General features: G+C 29.3%; 3 protein-coding genes across 3 annotated transcripts; 2 read left to right on the top strand and 1 right to left on the bottom strand.

Moving 5' to 3' along the window:
* Positions 1–2,103: 2,103 nt before the first annotated feature.
* On the top strand, positions 2,104–7,791 carry LOC100158781 (protein cramped). Its single transcript, XM_001952316.5, has 14 exons — positions 2,104–2,612; positions 2,695–2,884; positions 2,950–3,198; positions 3,267–3,470; positions 3,528–3,718; positions 3,817–4,017; positions 4,094–4,408; positions 4,487–4,618; positions 4,704–4,760; positions 4,844–4,990; positions 5,131–5,353; positions 6,375–6,607; positions 6,722–6,817; positions 7,410–7,791. The coding sequence occupies exons 2-14, from the start codon at positions 2,725–2,727 to the stop codon at positions 7,515–7,517; spliced, it is 2,316 nt and encodes a 771-aa protein (XP_001952351.1). The 5' UTR covers positions 2,104–2,612; positions 2,695–2,724; the 3' UTR covers positions 7,518–7,791.
* Positions 7,792–10,003: 2,212 nt separating this feature from the next.
* Positions 10,004–12,700, bottom strand: LOC100167693 (toll-interacting protein). Its single transcript, XM_001952323.5, has 6 exons — positions 12,585–12,700; positions 12,256–12,484; positions 11,311–11,624; positions 11,036–11,237; positions 10,782–10,928; positions 10,004–10,723 (listed from the first exon to the last, which is right to left on the bottom strand). The coding sequence occupies exons 2-6, from the start codon at positions 12,298–12,300 to the stop codon at positions 10,613–10,615; spliced, it is 819 nt and encodes a 272-aa protein (XP_001952358.1). The 5' UTR covers positions 12,301–12,484; positions 12,585–12,700; the 3' UTR covers positions 10,004–10,612.
* Positions 12,701–12,945: 245 nt separating this feature from the next.
* Positions 12,946–13,719, top strand: Rps12 (ribosomal protein S12). The gene is made up of 2 exons (NM_001126187.2): positions 12,946–13,247; positions 13,315–13,719. Exons 1-2 carry the CDS (start codon positions 13,103–13,105, stop codon positions 13,578–13,580), a joined length of 411 nt encoding a protein of 136 aa, NP_001119659.1. The 5' UTR covers positions 12,946–13,102; the 3' UTR covers positions 13,581–13,719.
* Positions 13,720–14,828: the final 1,109 nt, after the last annotated feature.

The following is a 14,828-nucleotide window of genomic DNA, read 5'->3' as shown; positions in this document are numbered from 1 at the left end:
GAATCGTTTTTCTTATACAATGATATTATATTAATGAATTCAAATTTAATACCATCCATTATACAGTGACCCACTTGTAACCTACTGTACAGCAGAGCGAAATCCACTTACCCACCTTTTTTTTTATTTATTTTTTTATTTTTTTGTGTCTGTGTACACGATAAGTAGTCGAAATAATGCTTCGATTTTCAACTTCAGTATCTTGTTTGATTGGAAAGTGAATATTGTTGGTGCATTGGGGAGGTCAAAGTTTAAAATTCCTAGTAATTTTCAAAAGCGCTGTGAAAAACAAAAGAAAAATTAAGGAAAACGGGAATTTTCACGCAAAATTTGTTTTCGAGAAAATTGATTTTGGTTTTTTGTATAACTTTAAAACAAATGACCGTAGATACATGAAATTTTCACTGGTTGTTTATATTTTCCATTTCTATACATGATAAAATTTTCAAAATATTTTGATTTGTTTTAAACTATTTTGGGACATTTTCCGTTTCCAATTTACCACAAGACACTCATTACCTATTTCACCGTTCACCGTTTACTGGAAGTTTAAATAACATTTTTCTAATGCCGAGTATCTGAATAACTGGAAACGTAAATTTTGAATAAGTACAGTAGTTGTGCTATAAACACATAGATACCTAATCTATATATTTGACGAGAATATTATTCATATATCAATATTAAATTATACGTATAAATTTAATATAGGTATAGATATTCCATATACAACGAATAATTGTTAATATTTCAAATTTTGTACTCCAACAGCATCAACATAAATAATTTTTATATAATAAAAATAGAGCGAGGCTCTACTATAGTAAGTCGTTAAAATAAAATATATACATTTTTCAAATATTACGTGAAAAATATTACACAAGTAGTATTCAAATTCTGGCCTTGCTTTGAATACAGCCGTGGTAGATACTTGTTCGACTAGGTACCAGGATTTAAATTTTAAAAATGTATTTTAGGTAACCCATTGGCTATTGCTCTATTTTAAAATAGAAACTTAACCTACCAATAATATCACTATATAAGTATATAACATAATTAAATGTGATAACCAATTTGAAGAGAAAATTTCCTATAAAATACCCGAAAACCCATAAAAAATTTGCGGCGTTCTCTTAAAAGTAGTATACCTACATCACTACATCAGGCTACATCGTATAATACTATATAATATATAAATGGGTATAGATTATAGGTAGGTACTTACAGGGGCGGCTCCAGAGACATGGTTAGGGAATTCCCCCAATGCAAGTCATAATTTTCAGAAAATTTCGATGATTTTTTTTGTAATTTTGTTTTTAACAGTATAAAATTGTTTAGAAATACAGCTTGGGAAGGGTTGGTCCCTAGGCCCTCCCCTGGGTACATATACACAAAATAGGTATAGTATAAATGACTATTGGTCAATTTTGGCGTGCTTACCTATACACGCTATAGGCTCCCGTATGCGTACCTGTAGACAGTTGGTATACAGGCGATACTAACTACTTAGTACTTTAGTTAGCATAACATAAGTAAAATGTAAATATATATATATTATAGACTATAGAGGTATATAAATATAACATGTAACTTGTAGCAAGATGGTATATTTTCAGAAACATCCTAATTTATTCATATATTATATAAAACGCTGTAGGTATTATCATGAGCTTTGCCGCGGAACGCCGAGTAGACCGCGGCGAAACACTTTCCGCTCCAAAAGTTGATTCAATTTTGCAGGTGTAGTGGACCACTATAAAAATTTACGTAGGTTAGCTGACATTATTTTGACTAGCCCGTCGTCCTCAAAAACCATTAGCGCACCAATGATTATTGAATAGATACCTAGGTATATGGTATACCATATGTCCATATATTATTTAAATCTTACGTATTATTGTCTATTAGTTATTACAATAATATTTTAGATTAAAACAATTTGGTCGTCACTCGTCATCCGAGGATCCGATTAGGTATTTGTATAAACTATAATAATAAATAATAAATATACACCTTGGCCGACTACCATAATATTATGCTATAATAGTATTGCCATTTGCCATGTAAGTGTGTAACACAAAAATACAGAATACCGACTCGTCCGACTCGCTGTGTCTTCGCGAACTCTTTTCGGTATATTATATTTTCTATGGTCACCACCATCGACTATTATTGTTATAATTGTCTTTCCCTTCTTCACGTCATGCCATCCAAATATCGAAGCACCGTTGCAATGATAACAGTACATTTCGCCATGTTTGTTGTTGTGTGTCCGTTTGATTAGAGCGATTTTTCTGTTTATCATTTTCTGCGCGTACAATTGAGTAAGTGACTCGGTGCGTTAGACTTTTGCGCTCGATCTCTGCCGTTTTTTTCTTGTCGTCGTTGCTGTCCAAAAATTAGCTATGGAGCCGCCCGTTTCTGACAAATAATAACGACCCCGATCGTTCGAGAATCACCGGAATTGTGTACGTCGTCCCCCGAGGATTTCCACAATGGCGCTAATTGACCCCGCGCGATCCAAAGCTCAGAGCCAGTCCGACGACTTCATTGAGCTGTGGACATGAGCTGTTTTGTTGGTTGGATTGCTACCTAGATGATCGTCGTCCTCGGTAAGTGCCGAGTACGGTGTATTTTTTAATTTTTTTTCGATTTGCGCCTTCCCATAATTGGGTCAAAACATCGCCTTTTCAGATTTTTTGTCGTCGATCCTACTGCAGTAATATGGATGAAAAGATCAAACAGGATGACTGCCATCTGGAGCCCGATGCTCCAACAGTTGTCTCTGAAAAGGGTGTGCTGTTGAGAACCAGTGCAAGAGTGTCAAAAAAATTACGAATGACGCCGGTGTCTACTTCACCCGGACCCAGTTGCACCAAAATAGGTTTGTAGATTGTGTCCGCATCCTAGCCTTGTTTGCATATGATTTATATTTGTGTACAATTATAGACTCAAATGATGCTCCAGTTTTCAAGTCTTCCAAAATTAGGCGTGAACTTTGGTCAGCTGAGGATACCAATTCTTTTTTTGAAGGCTTAAATGAGTTTGGCAAAGATTTTGAATCAATTCAGTGGTTTATGGTAAACCGAGCTAAGCGTAAAGGTTCTTGTGAACAAGCTATTAAAAGTAAAGAACAGTTAAGGCACTTTTATTATCGAACATGGCACAAAATTTGCAAATATATTGAATTTCCCAAAGGTAATGATTGATAATATTTTTGAGGATTTATTTGTTAATTTATTATTTATATCCCTGTATTATTGTAGAAATGCAAAAAGTAGTGCAAGAGCTTTATGGATTGATCAACTATGGCGAACTTAAACGGAGGGTTGGATTCTGTAATGATAAAAATTGGTCAAAATTGTGTGAGATGATTTATCATGGTTCAACTAAAGTCAGGAGTAAAGGAAAATTGTGGAAAGTTAAAACGCCGCATTGTAGAGCTTTGAGGAAGCTCAACTGTCTTGAAGGTATAATTTTTCATTTTACTGTTTAAAATTTTTTGTAATACAATTTGTATTTTTTAGATACAATTGGAGACTTAAAATTGCCAGGAAAAGTGAGTGTTGAATTAAGGCCTCGAGATATGGATACATGGTCTTTAGTGCAATCACTTGCCATGAATCCTCGTATTAGAGCAACAGTTGAGTTACAGAAACCTTTATCTATGCTTTTGGCATTTTTAGAAAATAGATGGCAAACAGAAAATCGAAAACTTGTATCCTTTTCACCATAATGTATTTGATATTTATTATATCTGACAATATTTAAGTTGATTCTGTCTAAATGAAATGTCCTTAAACACTATATTACTAGCGTGAACAAATACACAGAGTTAAAACATTAGAAGTTGATCAAGAATCCAAAAGAATTTTAAGAGTTGCTCCTGCTACTGGTGTTAATATTACTCCTATTAGTGTTAACTTTAGTGATATTGAAAATACAAATGTTAGTTTATTAGCTCATAGAAACACTCATGGAATTTCTAAAGAATCAGTAGATTCAATTCTTCAAAAGGTAACATTAAAGTTTTACAATAATTTTTACTTTAATATATTATATGTTTTAAAATATGTTAATTTTTTCTTTAAAGTTTCCTTCCACGAAAGTTCAAAAACCATATGTCAAACGGGTGCGCACAGAAACAGTTAATTCAGCATCTGGATCATCTGGGAGTCAAGAAAGTAGTTTGAATACATGTCCGTCAACAATGTGTTCGATATCAGATGGGATTTATGATGGCGAAAAAGGCTTGGATATTCTAATGGCAAGTCCTCCCAAAAACGATCCAGTTATTTCATCACATGACCAAGAAAAAGAGAAGAAAGAAGAATTTATTGCAAGAGTCAAACAGGGATGGACATTGGCCAATGTTGAAACTATTAAAATTGGGGAACTTTATCTCATAGTAATTATTTTATTAGCATTTAAAAGATGTATTCTTTATTTTTCATGTAAATAAAATATCTGTTTTTTTTTTTTTTAGTGTGGCAGTGAATCTAAAATTCAACTTGAGTATTGGTTTGAAGATTGCGTTGAAGCTACCAGTCAAAATCGAATATCCCAATCGCTCAATAAACTCATTTCTATTGCTCAGTATAATTTAACTTCTTCTAAAGTATGTCTAGATTCTTAAATATTTACATTGAATCTTTATTTTATTATTAAATGAGTATAAGCCTAATGCTATATGAAACTTTTAGGGCTGTTCATGCGGTTCTGTGAATAATAAACCACATAGTTTGCCAAGACAGACAGAGGTAAATTTTGATGACCGATTGAACTGTGCTTATTTTGTTTAATAATATTAACTTATAAAATATGGTCGTGTTTCTAATTTTAGATTAAAACAGAGGTGGATCAAAATCAGCGTGGTGCATACTCGTTAGTCAGTGGCTGTAAAGTTATGGTTAACCCATCATCAGTATTTAGACGACCTTTGCAGCCAAAACCTTTACATTCGACTGGTTCATTCAAAGCTCAACTTGATGTAAGGATATTTATGTAGTTTCAGCTTGAATTTCAACTATTCGTTTAAATTTACAAATTGTTAATTTTACTTTTAATTTGAATGTATATTCATTTTTTATATTGTTATTCATGATTAAACCATTGAACTTTTTTCTGCAGAAATTGCAACCAAGGTATTGTAATCGAACAGGTCGACCGAGTAATAAACATGTAGGCATTGTTCAAAAACTTCTGCCACTCCAACCAAAGACCAGCTTAACTATTGTGCAAACATCTAACTTCAGACCCATTGTGCCAGCAATCAATTCTGAACAGAATCAGATAATGGAAGGTGAAAAATGTGATATTAACCAAGTAGATCAAGCCCCACTTTCACCTAAAAGTTAGTATAATAGTTCCATTTTTTTGATCTAAGAAAACAATTGTATGATGTAAACAATTTTGGAATATGTGATATGAAGTTTCTTAATTTAGCATCTTACAAACTAAAAATTGATCACCTTCCCCAAAACACTTAATACACAAAACCACCTTCTTAAATCTGTATTATAGATGGATAGAAAACAAGTAGCTTTTTGTTAAAACTGTTGAATGATAAAATTAATATTTAGTATCTCTTCAGTCTTATCATCTTGAATTAAAATTCCCAGACGCACCACAAAGACAGAATATGGGTGAGGGGGTTAAGACTTACTAAGGCTGAAATTGTATAAATAATGAATGTGTATTTATTAGTATTTTTTTTTACCTACATAGTAGATTTTGATAATAATATTATAGATAAAATTATAAGAGGGTTCCTTCCTTTGCTACACACACTTGACTATTGTGTTCCATCAGTTGTACTTGTGGTGATATTTTAGTCTATTATTAATTTTGAAGATTTTAATTCATAATGAATTTTCCAACCTACTTAATGTTATAAATATAATATCAAAAATGTGTAATGTAGTTAACTAAGAATAAATAACATATTATTCACATGAAATATTGAAAAGGTAAAGCCATGGTTATAGAATTAGTACTAATTAACCATGAAAAATGTTAAATGTAGAGTTATTAGGTATAGTAAAAACTTTAAATATTTATGTGTTGATAGAAACGATGGGTACGTGTAGTTGTGGGGAGGGGGGTTATGACTTACTCTCGTAAAATTAATCAATGCACTTCACCAACTATAACCAAATAATATATTCAAATGTATAATACATTAAGCTTATTTTGAACCATTATTTTGAATATATCATACTTTTATAAGCTGTACCTGTTAAATGTTGTATTTGTAATTATTTTCATTTAAAACTTAAAAATTTTACATTTTATTTCAATATATATTACCTAATATTATTTTATTTATTTTTATACATTAAGGTTAATTAATAATAATTTAAATTTTCTTTTAGAAGTGTGGGAATCCCCTGATGAAGATATTCCGGATGATGTAAGTATCACATCATCGGCTATAAACAGGTTAATGGACATAGCGTTGCCATCCATGAATGAACTCTCAACTCCAAATTTTTCTGGTCTTTTATCAAACTGTAGTAGTTCAACATCAGCTATTAGCTTAACAACACCATCCACTAGTCCTTCTAGACTTTTGAAGGACGATAGCAATCAATGGCTAAATCCAGATGTATGTCAAACTTTAGTTGTTTAAAATATGACTAATACATCATTCAACATTATTTTATATAATTATGACTAAGGTTACTCGGTTTCATCATCTAAATACAGTTTTTAATTTCAGATGGACTTTTCATTAAGTAGTTTCCTAGGTCATCTAGATAAAGAACAAATGGCTGAATCAACGAGGAATGACGATCAAAAAGTTATTTCAAATGATGTAAGTATAATACTAATATTAAAAGTTGTTTTAAGTTCTATTTAACTTATCTACATGAATATTTTCACATATTACTAAGTCGTTTATTTTATGGCCTGTTAAATGTCAAACAAAACCAATTTATTAAATATTTACTTTGTACTGAGTGATGAGGTGGACTTATGATACTGTATATGTATTATATATCGCTACTAACCAACCAATAATGTTTTGTCACTTTGGTATTGAAACCACGGATATAGATACTATGGTTGTACGACGGCCTATATTGGATCACACGGCTGAGCGGCGCCGTATGTTCTTATTAAATCTGACAAAAAGTCGCATTTTACTAGCGCCCTCTACAACCACTACTAGGTTACGGTAACCAAACCTGGTTACCTAGCCACTGTGGAGCGCTAGTATGACACACTTTTTTTGTATGGATTCTGTGTATGTATTTATGTAACTTGATAAGAACATTTGGCACCGTTATATTATTGCTCATTAGTCGTTGTGCAACCATAGTTTTCACCTTAATATCAGACCTGTTAATTTCTCAAACTAATACTATAAATATCAAACAGTAAAAAATAAATATTTTTGTTAATAGGTGGAAGCCCAATTTCAATGTCTTATGAGTGAGAATAGCGTGGATTACACTGCTAAGTTTGCAGATTTAGCAGCCCAAGTGGCTGCAAGCAATAACAACTGCCAGTAACGGTCATTATTATTTTAACTATTATATATATATATTTATTGAATTATAATTTAATATTTAACAATGTTTTGTTATTTAATAAAATATTACATTTTTTTTTTTTGACGTTATTTACAATATAAAATATAAATGTTTATTGTTTTATTTATATTATTTAATATCTTTATGTTATACAACTTCATAATGTTGTTAATATTTTTTTAACTTACTATATTATGTTGACAAAATAAAGTTGTGTTTTTTGTAATATAATATTTAAACAAATTTGACAACATTTTTTGTTTTCATTTTTAAACAGTTTAAGACTAGGTAGGTACATGTTATTCTAAATTTTATTTATTCAGTACCTACAATAATGATAATTCCTCATTAGCTACAAAATAAATTAGTAAAAAGTATAGTCAATTTCATTGAAGCCTATAAGTAATGCATTAAATAAGTTATAAACACATTCTAACCAGGAGGCAAAGGCAATTATACTGGGTACTAGATATTATTTAAATTGAATAATAGTAATATTTGAGTGAAATAAAACGTACATTCATACATAATACATATAGCAGTAAAATAAAGAAAATAGGTATCCGAAAAAATACTGCAAAGCATATTTTTATTAGTATATCATCGGTGCATAATAATAATAATAAACTTGTAAAAAGGGACAAAATTAGGTAAAGAATGGTGCATAATCAAGCAACTAAATAATTTATTTGTTTTAATAATTTTAAAAAATGGGAAATTTTATTATTTGTATCAAATTGTCTATATATGAAAAAAAGGACATTTATTGTTAGTGAAATATTAATTCGGTTGACAATAATGTATTTTTCATTCAAAACTTGTGATTTCTTAACATAAATCATCACTGATGCTGATTCTAAATAAACTATCTTATAAATTGTGTAAAATATAATAATAATAAAAAAAAATTATTTCAGAAATGATTTCTCAAATAGTTGAATTGTTACACTTATATAATATAATATTTAAAATTCCATTTTTCCAAAAAATAATTTATAAATAGTTTTCTTAATATTTATTTTGAAAGTTAATTAAAAGGATAAAGCAAGAATAAAGAATCTTTGAAAATATTTTGATGTATTATTTTTTAAATAATTTTATATACTATAAATAACTATAAATTAAAATATTTATGTTCGAAAATACAGAATGTAATAATTTGCAATATTAAAATTAATAACATAAATTGTTAATTTATATAAAAACTGGATTAGGTAAACTTTGGGCCATGAAAAAACTTGTCTATTTTCACACATACACTCCAATATATCAGCACGAGCACCATTTTGTTGGTGCCTTGGTATTCACGTACCAGTAGCCGCATAGTAGGAGAATATTAGACCTCGAGATGATGGAGTGCAGTTATTTGGATACACTAGCCATATATTAATGTGTTCTCTTGTGGTGCAGAGTGTAGTGTATTATCTTTTAAATATTTGTATGATTTATAAAAATGTATTGTATATAATATGCTAGAATATGCTAATATTCTAGAAAGCAACAAATTAATCCAACTGTCTTAAACCTATTTTTTCATCTCAATACACAAATATTTTGATTTACAAATAAGGAATGTGTAAATTTTATTAAATTGAATAAAAAAGTTATGTCATTTAAAAAAAGATAAACATGTATATAATATCATAACCATAAAATAGCAATAACAGAACAAAGTAAAATTATGAAAGATTAATATTATTTATAAATAGTTCCCAAACAATCCTTAGGGTGGGTTGCATAAATTTCCTGTAGCAATTTACAGAACTGTTAACAGTTCTGTAAAATAAAACTGTTGAATAAAACTAGGCGTTTCTCGAGCGCCCAGCCCATTAGTTATACTATAATTTCTTTAAACTATTGACTACCAGACCTGTAAACTACAGATAAAATTTTGAATGAGTAACTTACAGATGGATGAAATATCATTGATGTTATAAATGGGTACTTGTTTGTTATTGCCCCGCCAGTACACCGTATAAAATGTATCATCCCACCACTCTTGTTTGTTATTGCAACACCATAAACAATGTGATAAATAAATAAATAATATGTAATAAAATTAAAATTAAAATAATATATTGTATTATATATTAAGCAATATTTTAAAATTTAATATTATTTTATATATACAATTTAAATATAAAATATGTATAAAATTATAAATTAAAAAAAAAAAATGTTAAATTTATTAAGCAAGCCAGAACTCAGAAATATCTTTTAAGATAGTTTCAAATGCATCTGGTTCCCGAGACATATTCTCCACAAAGTTCTGCCGAATACGATTCCAAAAAATTTCCAATTAGTTCCACGACACTTTATTTCCCCATTAAGCAAAACCCCACAACTCCTCGATGTTTCGGGTTTGTGCTCCTGTGGCCGGGTAAACAAAATTATAGGTGGGGTTTAAAGTCTAATTATTTCCTAAAATAGATCATCTATCCACAAGTTATATACGATAGTCGATAACTGTAGAAATAAAAACAGTACACTAAAGTAGGAATGTCTAATAAATCTATATAGCGGGGAGATAAATTGTATACGGTGTACTGGCGAGGTGATAACAAACAAATATCTATAAATATTATTGATGGTTTAATGTATTTGGTAATCAAGCTTATGAATAACTTAATATGTCTCTATGCATAGTTGAACACAATCATTAACTTTATATAATGAATAAATTACAGGGCCAGTAACAAATTTACAGACTGCTCTTTATGTAACCCACCCTAAATCAATATATTTATTAACTACTAAAGGTTAATAATTATTTGGTTATTATGTTTTTGGAATTTCAGTTGATACATTAATGAATTGTGGATAAATTGATAAAATAATTTTGAACTACAAGTCTACTACTAATATAGACTAGATGCATTATTATTCTTGTAATATAATCCAATATGTAATAACTGATTTGCATTTGATTTATTAATTAAACCAAGTGAGAAGTGGTTAAGGCAAGAACCCACTATAGGCAATTATCAGAGTACCACTTAATAATGGTACCAAACTGCTGACATGGCACTAATATATCATGAATTTATGTAAAAGCTTAATTGTTTAACAAATATTTAGTCGACCAATTGGAGTAAGGAATTAACGGTAAGATCTTTGTTACCATTGTTGGCTTCAAAAACAGTTTTCACTGTTTCCTTATCCATATTCGGAAACATGTCTTGAATCTATGAAAGAAAAATAATATTTAATATTAACATTTTTTAAATTGTATAATTAATTTACTTGTTTCAAGTCTTCTGCACTAAGGGTTGGGACTTGTGGTGCTGAAGGTTGTATGTAAATAGGAGTTAAACTGGCACTTGAGTTGCTAAATTTTGGCATTTGTGGCAGCATCATAACTGAATTTGTTAAGCCTAGGCTAGGTGGAGTCTTAAATTCAACAAGAATACACAGTTAATATATTACCTTTGTAACATGAATATAATATTAAGCAACTACAGAATTGTAATTTTTATTAAAAAAAATGTAATACTTACTCCAAAACTTATAATCATGTTTATAGTTCCTTCATTATTTGGTCCTTGTTTACCAGTTAGATTGTACCACTGTTCAATTGTGACCCCTTTATAAATTTGATTAGGAATTGGTATTGTTGTCCAAGCAATAAGTTCATCCATTTTGAAAGAACATTCATCAAATATTTCTACATGAATTTGATTAACACCTTCTTGTGGAAGTCTAAAAATGTACAATCTTTGTAATATACTCAAAATTAATTAGCAATAATTTGAATAATAATAATTTGAATTACGTTTGAACTGTTTTATGCCACTTAGGGGTTTTACCACCATTAGGATCTGTTTGTGTTTCATATACACAATGTCCAACTCTGAGTCGTACATATGGATCCATTCTAGTTAATCCATAGTTTTTGACGAGCCGTGCTTGAACTATTGTAATATTTAATCTATTTCTATCACGGTCTCCTTGCACACAAGACAATGCTTGTTGTAGAGCCATAGCAGCTTGCTGGTCAGCTGCTTCTTGTTGCAATCTATTAGTTGAATCATCTACTGAAACTATGTCTAGACGTAAGAAGTCATTAGGTAAATCACCAACATACACCTGCAAATGTGATTATTAATTTAATAAAACATTATAGGTACTGTTGGTATAATTTTTTAATGATGCAGATAAATATTAAAGAGAAGACATTTTTTCACACCTATTATCTGAATAATAATTACCTAACATCCATATATATAAGAATCTAACTTGATTTTGGAGATGAAGAAAACCGGTTTGTTTGTTTGTTTATTTATTATTATTATTAATTATTTATTTGTTTGCACTTGCATTTTTCCATTTGAAATATATATTATTCATTGAACAAATAATTTATTGTTATTTACATTTTTTTCTACCTTATCTCTATTCTATAATAAAAAGAATAAAATTTACCACTCTAGTGGTTGAATTCAAAATGTAGGATATATAATTTTCAGAAATTAGCGATTAACAATAACTACAATATGTAATTATATTATATTATTTGTGTAGCCAAAAAATAGTCATATGTTTTTAAATTAAATTATAAAAAAATAATTTCTTCTGGAGGAAGGTCAGCAGCTAGTTAACAATAATAATATAAATAAAATATTTAGGTTACTATCGTTATATATAGTTGAATGTAAATTTTAATAGTAGAAAAATCATAAAAAGGTAATATATATTGTATAATTGGATGTTAATTTACCCTTTTTCGTCTCTCATCGTTCACCCTTGTAGTTACCGATTCCATAGTTTAAAAATTGTAACACAACACGGACACGTATTAATTTGTCAAATTGCTAGAATTAACATAACACACTATTGAAGTGAAAATGTACACAAATGTTCATTTGATGTTTGTATAATGTTCTTCTATTTGTTTTTGTCGACACCAAGTTCACAATTGCGTATTTGAGTCTACTGTGTTAGTGTGGCTAAAAAAAATACATACTCACAGTACAAGTGTAAATCATTCTATGAATCACCTAAATGCCTAATAATTATAACTGTTATCACACAAAAATATTTAAATACCTTTCGTAATTCTATGATCTGCACCCAATCATGACGTAGAGAATATATTATAAATTATAAATAATAATTAGCATATTTTTCTATATCATATTATTTAAATACAGTAGTTCTATGATAATGATAATAATAATAATAATATACCATAGATATATTATATAAACAATGTATATATAATATGTCTATGTAATATACAAAGATCATTATCATTAATATCTTTTTTACGACAGCTGTTAAGATATTATCTTAAATCGTGGCTATCGTAGCTATAGATAATAAAATATACGGTTCGAAGAAATTACCGTGCGATCAAGAGTAAAGTTAGTTGCATGCACTGATTGCCGAAATAAACAGAATGCAAACAACTTAACCTCAACAATATCAATTAGTTTTTCTCTCCTTCTCGAAAACGTGTTCATTTTATATTTCTTTTGAGCTTCAAATTAATTCTCGTTTTCAATTTAGCAATTTTTTGCTAATTTTTTTTTAAATTTATTGCTGTATCTATACACTATTTCATAATGTCCGACGTTGAAGATGCTGTAGAGGTTGGTGAACACGGAGAAATGTACAACCTTTTGAAAGAAGTGTTAAAAAATGCCCAAGTAAACGGCAGCCTTTTACACGGAATACATGAGGGTACCAAAGCTCTGGAGAAGAAACTTGGTAAATTGTTAAATTAGTTGTTTAACCTAATTTATTGTAAGTTACATGATAATGATTTTGTGCACAGGAGTACTTTGCGTCTTGGCCAACAACTGCGAGGAAGCCATGTATAAGAAATTAGTGACTGGATTGTGTGCTGAGAACAGTACCCCTCTGATTGAGGTAGACAGCAACAAGACTTTAGGGGAATGGAGCGGTCTGTGTAAGTACGACAACAATGGTCAAGCCAGGAAAGTGGTAGGATGTTCATGCGTGGTTGTCAAACATTTTGGAGATGACACACAAGAATTGGACACTTTGTTAGAGATTTTGAAGAAAAAGAATTTTGCGTAGATCAATAAAACCAAATCTTTTTAATTTAAATGTTAAACTTGTGTTCTTCTTTTCATTTGATAATCACAATTGAGAATATCAATATGACACTGATTGCTATACATCATTTATACATGATTATACATTAATGTTAATCAAATTTGTAACTATGTTGCTTTTTAATTTGAGTTGGGTTTATACTAAATAACAAAAGTGTCATACCTGCATCCATTCTTTTTGATACAATATTTATAAATTATAACATATTTTGAACATGTTGTCATGGCATTTATAACACTATGCAATAATCATAGTTAGGTTCTGATTCCTGCATACTACACTAAATTCTCACAATGGAAGTAAACATGATCGCTAAAACACAGCTAAATCCTTTCAAAATAATAATAATAATAATAATAATAACTATTGCATTCAAGAAAAATTTACATACGTTATACAAATAAAGATTATTTAAATGATTGTCTCCAAAAGCCTTGGCTTGTGGAGGAGACAACAGTTCATATTTTAAGGTGTATTTACAATTTTAAGACAACTACGTTTAATTCTTATACATAATAAACATCTTAAGTTATACAAATACATAGGGAATAATTAAACAACAAATTATGAGACAGGCACAATATTCAAATACAGCACAAATGTATGGATGGTTTTATAAACAAATGTTCATCTTATACTTAATATACTTTTTATAATGTTCATAATCATTATAAAATAATAATTGTTTAATAGGTAAATCGTACTTCATGCATAACTGTATACCTACATTAAATGGATCTTTTTCCCAAATTCCGTATTATATTTATTTAATCTAAAAACATTGTATCTATTTTGACGAGTAGAATAATTATGGTTGAAACTGACACTTACAAATTTATAAAAATATAGATTTATTAGTACTTCTTTTGCATGAGATTTCTCCAAATTTAATATATTATAAGTATTATACATTATATCAGTATTCAAATGATAGGGTTTCTTAAAGGCTATCCTTAGTAACAAATTTATAGTAGAGGTTATAGTAGTTCTTAGCAAACCTAGATATTTATCGAAGGTACCACCCTATACACAAATTCCGTAAGTATATACTGATTGAGCAATTACACAGAAAACCATTTTCATATTGATAGGTGATGAAATATTATTTAATGCTTTATATCTACCATCATACTTCTTAATTTTTTAATCACTGAGTCGATATGAAAATTCTATTTTAAAAATTTATCAATCATGACACCCAGATACTTC

The sequence above is a fragment of the Acyrthosiphon pisum genome, chromosome A1 (assembly GCF_005508785.2).
Source record: "Acyrthosiphon pisum isolate AL4f chromosome A1, pea_aphid_22Mar2018_4r6ur, whole genome shotgun sequence".
Taxonomy (NCBI): Eukaryota; Metazoa; Arthropoda; class Insecta; order Hemiptera; family Aphididae; genus Acyrthosiphon; species Acyrthosiphon pisum.
This window is presented reverse-complemented; position numbering and strand designations above follow the sequence as displayed.